The 9,399-nt window shown below is 33.0% G+C and overlaps 1 protein-coding gene across 1 annotated transcript; it reads right to left on the minus strand.

The window, feature by feature from the left end:
- Nucleotides 1-1,178: 1,178 nt before the first annotated feature.
- LOC147804298 (uncharacterized) lies at nucleotides 1,179-6,323 on the minus strand. The gene is made up of 2 exons (XM_087151504.1): nucleotides 5,669-6,323; nucleotides 1,179-4,753 (listed from the first exon to the last, which is right to left on the minus strand). The coding sequence occupies exons 1-2, from the start codon at nucleotides 6,321-6,323 to the stop codon at nucleotides 1,179-1,181; spliced, it is 4,230 nt and encodes a 1,409-aa protein (XP_087007630.1).
- Between the last annotated feature and the right edge of the window lie 3,076 nt (nucleotides 6,324-9,399).

Here is a 9,399-nt window from a genome sequence, read left to right on the forward strand (position 1 = left end):
AAAGTTTTATTTATAAAACATGCTACTATAGTTGCAAATTTCGAGGTTTATTGTTATAGAATGATTATTTTGCTTACTTGTTCGCAAAAGGGCTTTCTACACGATCCAAGTTCATAAATTCGAAGACTCGGAGGAATTTCTTTGTCCAAGTATTCGAATGATTCTTTAACACTATCAAGTTATTGAATGTCACAAATTGGTCGGATGAAAAATCTGCTCATGCGCATTTGTAATATTCAAAATTATAAAACCATACCTACGTAATGGCAAAATTACAAAACAAGAGCATAAAAACACAAATATATCCTAACAAATTAATTTATTTAAATTAGAATATATGAAAATGGACAGCGAAATGAAATTATCATATGCCCGCTCACTGACGTCATGAAACCTTAGAAACTCATAGGTTCAGGGAGGAAAAACTTGGATGGAAATTAGAACAGGCTCTACTATCATCTAAAGGTTAGGTTGATTGTTAACATGATCGAAGCTCCAAGCATAACAATTTCCATCAATTTTAATCAATCTTGATCTTAGAACTTAGACCATATAAGCAGTCCTTAAATGCCATTGAAAGTTTAAGCTTACAAGCCTATATCCACACTGATTTCCTGTTCTTGGAAATAGACCTGGTTATTTCATAACTAATAATATTATCGTAAGCTCAAACAAAACTTATGCTCTGAAAAATAAATCTAGGACTCTCTTATTAAGCCATGATGATTGTTGTGCGATAGCTTGCGGGATGTATAAAAATCAAACTTGGACAATGGACTGTATATAATTTATTTTGCGGGTGCGCTGGTAGCGCTGCGGAGATGCAAAAACCGAGCGTGTATGCTCTTTGGTTGTTTTACATTAACGCAATGAAATCCAACAAGGAAGTAACTCTTTTCTAATTAATGTAGGTGGCGCTACTATTACTACATTCATACCGGCTTCAACATACCGGGCCACCTTGAAACATAGTTTCAAAATTTGCACATAAATTGACAAAAAACAAAATTAAACTATACACATCTAATAAAAGATAATTATAAAAAACTAATGCAACATACATAAAATTAAAATATATATAATTATAAACAGATGTATAGATTCCTTGGTATAAACCGGATAACTATAACACAAAACAAAAGAAAAGTAAAAGTCTAAAATAAAATAAAGAAAGTTAATCAGTCAATAGGTAAAACTGACAGTTTGTGAATGGGTCTTTTATAAGTTCCAGTCTCAGTTTTGACACTGACCACTCTTACCTTAGCATCAGCACTAGGAAAAACTTCTTGTATACGCCCTAATTTCCACTTCAAAGGTGGAATATTGTCCTCTTTAATGAGAACTAAATCGTTAATTTTCAAATTAGGCTGTTCTCGCAACCATTTGGGGCGCTGCTGTAAGCTGGAAATATACTCGTTAACCCATCTTTTCCAAAAATTCTGGAAAAGTTTTTGAGTCAACTGCCAACGTTTTAATGGGGATATGTTTTCGCTTAGAAGGTTCTCTTCTGGTATAGAGGAAAGAGCGGTTCCCACAGGGAAATGTCCTGGGGTAAGTGCTGAAAGCTCAGCGGGATCGTCCGATACTGGACACAAAGGACGAGAGTTCAAGCAGGATTCAATTTGTGCAGTAAGAGTTAAAAACTCTTCAAGGGTCAATTTATGATCACCTATTGTTCTTTTCAAATGCGATTTTGCGGATTTCACAGCAGCTTCCCAAATTCCTCCAAAGTGAGGTGCTGAAGGTGGGTTAAAGTGCCATTTAATTTGCTCATCGGCAAAATACTGATGGATGGATTCTTCTTTTTGAAGAGATTTAACTACTCGATTAATTTCCTTATTTGCAGCAACAAAGTTTGAACCACAGTCTGAAAATAATTCATTTGGTTTTCCTCTTCGCGCAACAAATCTTTTTAGAGCTGCAATAAAGGATTCAGCTGTTAAATTTCCAACAACTTCGATGTGCACCGCCTTTGTCGCGAAACACACAAATATACAAATGTACACTTTAATTGATCTAACTCCACGTCCAGATCGCGGTTTCACAAAAAATGGACCTGCATAATCCAGACCAGTCATGGAAAATACTCTAGAAGGCGTTACTCTTGAAGGTGGTAATTGAGCCATTATTTGTGTCGCGGTTTTTTCTTTTAATCGAAAGCATTTTATGCATTTCCAGATTTGCTTTTTTATAACTGATCTAGCATTTACTATCCAAAATTCTTTGCGAATAACTGATAATAGTAAAAGTGCTCCAGCATGCAAGAAGGATTCATGATAATGAATTATAATTAGATTAGTTAAGTGATGTTTTTTCGGTAGGAGAATAGGATGTTTTCTTTCATATGATAATTGTGTATTTTCTAACCTACCGCCAACACGGATAAGGCCCTCTTCATCCAAAAACGGATTCAAGGAGAGAATCTTACTACTCGAAGAAATTGGTTTGCTATTTTTTAGCTGGTGATATTCGTTTGGAAATTCTTGTTTTTGGACTATTTTGACCAAAACGTTTCTAGCTAGTTTTATCTCACTACTAGTTAAATAACCATTTATGCGATTGTTCGGAGATTTACAGTTCATTATGAAGCGGAGACACCAAGCTATAATTCTTTTTAACTTAACGTATGATGAAACATTGTAAATGATCGGAAAGTCAATAGGAGTTGTTTCAATCAAGCACGATGTCTTTTTGCGTTCTTCTTTGAGAGCGTCTGTTGAGAGAGGGATTTCCTCCAAATGCGATATTTCACCACTTTTCATCCAAGACGGACCCGACCACCACAAGTCTGATGAGGAAAGTTCTTGAGGATTCAAGCCACGGGAAATGAGATCTGCGGGATTGTTATGAGTGGAAATATGTCTCCACTGGTAGTTCTCAGTCAAGGTTTGGATCTTGGAGACTCGGTTTCCAACAAAGGTTTTAAGCTGGTGGGCTGGCGTTTTAATCCATGCAAGTGCGATGGTTGAGTCTGTATGCAAAATGACTTCGTCAATGTCCATTTTAAGAGAATTATAAACCTTTCTTACAAGTTGAGAAAGAAGTAAGCAAGCTGATAGTTCTAAACGTGGTATAGAAATTACTTTAATGGGTGCAACACGAGATTTGCTTGCAATAATATGGCAAGTGTTTGATTCAGCTAGGCCTGGGCAATACATGTAAACCACAGCTCCATACGCTAATTCCGAGGCATCAGCGTAACCCATTAAAACAGTTTTCGTGAAAAAGTCAGTTAAAATGTATCTATTAATGCGAATAGTTTCTATATGTTGCATAGAAGATGCAAAATTAAGCCACTGACCTGCGATTTGTGGTGGAAGGGGATCGTCACACGACAGTTTATGTACCCACAATTTTTGGAGAAACATCTTTGCTTTCGTGATGACAGGTTGCAAAAGGCCTAATGGGTCATACAGTCTTGCTATAAAACTCAGCACTTCACGCTTAGTGAATTTGGTGGTCAATTCTGGGATGGATACTTTAAACGTAAATTGATCTTCAATTGAATTCCACCTTACACCCAAAGTTTTGACACTCGCATCAACTTCTGATGCAAAATCATGCTCTGCTGGGTCACCTAATGGTAAACTGTTCCTTAACTCCCTTGAATTAGAGTTCCACTTATGAAGAGACATTCCACAAGTTGCTAGAATATCGTTCAGCTGTTGTTGCACTTTCTGAGCACCTTCTAAACTTTGAGCACCTGAAACGATATCGTCCATATAAATATCTTCCAAAAGAACTAATGATGCCAGTGGAAATCGTAATTCATCTTTAGCCAACTGCTTGAGAGTTCTGATTGCGAGAAGTGGAGCGCAAGCAGTTCCGTAAGTGACTGTCTTGAGTCTGAATGTTACAGGTTTTGCGTACTCTGAATCTTTCCAAACAATTCTTAGAAGATCAAGCTGCGATGGATCTATTTTGATTTGTCGAAGCATCTTTTGGATGTCTGCCGTGAAAGCATATTTATGTTTACGAAATCGAGTCATGATTCCGAAAATGTCCTCGACCACGTCCCCCTTCAAAAGGACATCATTCAAGCTCACACCCGTTGAGGTACTTGATGAAGCGTTGAACACAACACGTAACTTAGTGGTTGCCTTCTCTGGACGATAAACACCGTGATGTGGGAGGTAATAGGTAATTTGATTACCGGAATTGCTTTCATTATCATCATAATTTTCCATATGATTCATGTCTAAGTACTCCTGCATAAATGATTTGTATAAATCTTGCATTTCTTGATTTCTGGATAATCTTTTCCATAGTTGATTCAGACGTCGCACGGCTAAGTCTTTGGACACTCCTAAACGCTCAACGTCCTTAACTGGCATCTCTACGATGAATCGTCCATGCTCATCTCTGCGATAAGTATTCTGAAAATGTAATTCACAATACTTTTCTTCTTCACTCTGAATTTTCATTTTATAGTCTATATCCTCTATTCTCCAGAATTTTTCTAAGCAGTCTTTGACTTCTGTTTGAGTGGTTATGAAACCGCAGTGAATTTCTGGAGTGCGGGTATTTATTGCTCCAGTTGCAATGTATCCAAAAACAGTATTGCGAAACACCAAATCACTGTTTGCAACTCGGATATCTCCAGCCTTGATAATTTCGAAAAATACCTCCGCGCCTAAAAGCATATCTATTCTTCCAGTTACCGCGAAATTAGGATCTGCTAATTGTTGCGGAATTTCTAACTTATCTACTTTGAAGGATGTAACAGGAAGAAAATCGGTAATTTTGGATACCACTAAAAAATCAAGAGTTTTCAAAAAAGAGCTATTACCATTACAAATTGTAGCTTGTATTTTTGATCTTATTGTAGTTTCGTTTCCGCCCAAACTCGAAACCCGATAATTTATTTTTTCTTGAGGTACACCTAATTTATTAGCGAAATTAGCTGTACAAATATTCGACATGCTGCCTGAATCTAATATCGCCCTACATTGCATATAAGATCCATTTAAAGGATTTAAAACCCAAATTAAAACAGTCGGAAGAAGCCCTGTTTTATTTTTCGAATTAATGCAAGATAAAGAAGCAGAAACAATTTCATTATTTTGTTGATGAATATTAAATACTGCTGCTTCGGGATTGAGATCATGACCCTGAGAAGAAGAAGCCAAAACCGCAGAATTGTTTATAGTTTCGCGTTCTTTATGGAGTAGTGTATTATGCTTTGAATGGCATATGTAGCATAAATGTTTCGATTTGCAATTCAATAACTTGTGTTGACTGCTTAGGCAATTTAAACACAATTTATGTTTTGATACCAGCTCACTTCTCTGATGACTATTCAATTTCAAAAAAGAATCGCACTTAAAGATAGGATGATTCATTTTACACAAAATGCATGATTGAGTTACACTTTTATTAATTAGAAATGTTTTCGTTTTTGGATTTCTCTCTTGACTTAACTTAAATCTTAAAGGAGTGGTTTTGCTAACATTTTCTAATATTTGAGCTCGTTTTTCCAAAAATGAAAATAAATCATCTAATTTAGGAACATCATTTGAGCTGATATTTAATTCATACTGCCTTCGAGTTTCCCTATCCAATTTTTGAAGTACTATATTTAAAACAAAAATATCAGAAAGATCATTGCGATTATACTCCAAAATTTTTAATGCTCTTATATTTTTCTTTACACAATCAATTAAATTACGTAAGTCTTTAGCCGACTCATGCGTTAATTTTTCAATATCTAATATTGATTTAACGTGAGATTCTACGATTAACCTTTTGTTTTCGTATCTTTCTTCTAAAGCTGTGTATAATGAAGTGAATGTATCATCTAATGTAATAAGATTTTTAGCTTCTCCGATTAAAGCTGAATTTAAATAGTGTAGTTTTTGTGCATTTGTCAACTGATTATTGGATGTAATAACATTATTGAATTGCAATTTGAAAGTACTCCATTCTTCACATTTACCCGAAAATTTCGGAAGCGGAATTTCTGGTAATTTTATGCTAACACTATTGTTTACAAAACTTGCGGGAGTTAATTTCACTTGATTAACTGATTCTAAATACGTTAAGCAATTTTTAATTTTGCACTTAGCACTAATGATTTTTTCGCTGTATTCTTCGCTAGCGCTAATTTCAGTTTCGAATTCTGCTGGAACCGAAATTAAATTTTCAATTTCAGAATTTAATGATGTCAAAATACTCTCCTTTTGACTTAATTGCTCAAATATTTCATTTAGTTCTGTTATTTCTTTAGTGTCACTTTGTATTATAGTATCTGCTTTTGTTATTAGTTTTGTATCGCTAGTTCTGATTGTAGCGCGTTTCTTTCTACATTTCTCTATGTTATCCATTATTTATTAAATGAAATTATGCGGTAAATAAATGATGAAAATTTGCCTACCTTTCACTAATTCGATGGCTGGAGATATGCTGCGTTATTTCTGATGCGATGCGTGGTCAGTCCAATAATGAATGCGGGTTTTTTATTGTAAATTTGCGATATACTGGATCTTTATCCTCCTGATCGTTCGGACCAGATGTTGTGCGATAGCTTGCGGGGTGTATAAAAATCAAACTTGGACAATGGACTGTATATAATTTATTTTGCGGGTGGGCTGGTAGCGCTGCGGAGATGCAAAAACCGTGCGTGTATGCTCTTTGGTTGTTTTACATTAACGCAATGAAATCCAACAAGGAAGTAACTCTTTTCTAATTAATGTAGGTGGCGCTACTATTACTACATTCATACCGGCTTCAACAATGATAATGGTTCGCAAAATTATCACGTCTTTATTTTATGAAGAAAAAAAAAATCGAAAATCGAACAGTTTCTTTTATTTTTCAAGTTACGTTGAAAAAACCTACATAAAGGCGCCATTCTTAATAATTACTCTTCTGGAGTAACCTATTCTACCTTTTTGAGCTAGGCAAACATGAGATTTCAAAAGCAAAAACGAGTGTTGACATAATCGATTTTCCTTTTTAAATTTTTTAAAACAAAATCCAAACGTTGGACTGAGGGAACATCAAAAGCACCTTAATCCTTTAATCAACATTTTCCAATCCCAATGGTATGTGGATTTCCAAACCGTCACCAAACTGATCCATTATGAGCGAATTATTGAAAAAATATTACAGCGAAAAATAAAGCTAACCCCACGTTACAAACATTAAATTTAATATAATCAGACTTACAATTTAATCACCAAAAAGACGGTTAGAATTTAATATAATCCTGTGACAGATACATTTTTGAGGTAAGAGAAAAATAAAGCAACTTAAAGAATGTAAGATTAAAAATAGATTTTATTATTCGTTTCGTCTCGGCATTGAAGCATAATTAGTTACAGTTATTGTTAAAAGAAAATAATAGAAATATTTATATTTGCTTCTTATGTAAATGGATAAAAAATTAATTTGTAGTTTAATTAGAACGGGATTAGGAAATTAGGAATGTTTAAAAATAATTTAAAAATAATTATAAATTTATGTAATAAAAGAAATTTAAAAGCTAGGACATATGTTATGCTAGCTTTTATATATATATATATATATATATATATATATATATATATATATATATATATATATATATATATATATATATATATATATATATATATATATATATATATATATATATATATATATATATATATATATATATATATATATATATATATATATATATATATATATATATATATATATATATATATATATATATATATATATATATATATATATATATATATATATATATATATATACTGAATTAAATCGCATTTAGAAAAGGAAGTAAATCTATATCAAAGATAATAGGAAATGGGATTGTGTTATTGTTTGCAAATCCAACACTATTAGAATTTTCATTCTTAAATTATGGTAAAATAGCCAGCATCAGTCTGTCCATCCGTTTAACCGTTAAGTTTACGGTAAAGAACATTTTTTATATTCACGGCTTTATAGCCCCTTACTATTAGTAAAGCTGAAAGACCAAGAATGCAAAACTATACGGTTTTTAACCAATTACAACTAGCATGGTTTCAAAACCGTAAAAAGGAAATTTAACTGGATATAAGAGTTAGGCTTTTCGTTAGGTAATGGGCATTGGAGAGTGCAAGACACCGGAAACTTTTCATGTGTTGAAGGAAATGGTGCAATTATTGTGGTATCAACGCTTAGACTCGAACCCCTGTTCTGTTATTCATGAAACTGATACATTAGCCCTATAGTATGTACGCAGTTGTAAGGGACTAAGTGGCATCATTAGGTTGGCTTAGTTGGTGCGATGAAAGTCTTGTTGTTTTACCGTATTAGGTGAAAGCAGTTAAAGAACGGTTTTTCTCACTGTTAACAGTTTGATTATCTCCTTATTTACGGTTATTTTACTGCTTCGTTTGAACATGGTAAAATAACAATCAAATTCTTTCTGATAAACAATTTTTTCTGATAAATTTTTAACAGTGAAAGCAATTTATATCTTTGCATAAAGGTAGAATATAGGAAATCAAATCGCACTAGCTTGAGCTATTAAAGTACAGTCAAACCTCTATTTAACGATGTTGCTAAATCCAGATAATAAGTTCGTGATATGGAAAGTTCGTTAAATAGAAAATCTTTTAAAATGCTTAAACAATACAAAATAGGTTTTAAATTCATAAATACTAGACATAATTAAAAAAAGCAATGGATACAGATTTAGCTTGTAAACTAGTATCTACTATTTATTTTATAAATCTCAGCCATAAAAGAAATCTACATGGAAAACAAAACTAGAGCAAAACATTACCCAGTGTTACACTATCATGCTACATACATTTGCAACTCAAAACAGCTGAATTTAATGCATAAAACTTTGACTGTATTTATTTGCTGTATAAAATTCTAACAGCAAAGTAATTTTAAATAGGGAAGTGGGACATAGGGAAAGTGGAACTGAAAGAAAAAATCGTTAAATCGAAAATTAACTTCGCTACTTGTAAGTTATTTTACGAAGAAATTTCCTAAAATGTTCTTGGTTCCTCAAAAAAATTCGCAAAGTAGAGAAATTCTCAAAATGGAAGTTCGTTAAATAGAAGTCCGACTGTGTATAGATAAACTAAAAACAATGATTTAATAAAGAACACCTGTAGTTGGTTAATATTTCCTTCTTTGCTTTCTAACTCCCTAAGTTATTCCAAATTCTAAAAAAATAATTCATTGCATTAACCTTCCATGTAGCAATATAATCCTGTTTTTCCTAAATTTTGTTACATTATGTATAAATCTAACGACATTGAATAGGTTTGTGTCTAATTAAATGTTGGGGGATAAATAAAAAAAATAAAGAATAATATCGGGAGAATCAAGGTAATAAATAAAAAGTACATAATCCACCAAGAGTTTCGTATAATTGAATAGCTTAAGAGGGATTCTTTCTCGAAA

This window comes from Parasteatoda tepidariorum, chromosome 9, assembly GCF_982258835.1.
Source record: "Parasteatoda tepidariorum strain Cologne lab strain chromosome 9, Ptep-v5.0, whole genome shotgun sequence".
In the NCBI taxonomy this organism is placed as follows: Eukaryota; Metazoa; Arthropoda; class Arachnida; order Araneae; family Theridiidae; genus Parasteatoda; species Parasteatoda tepidariorum.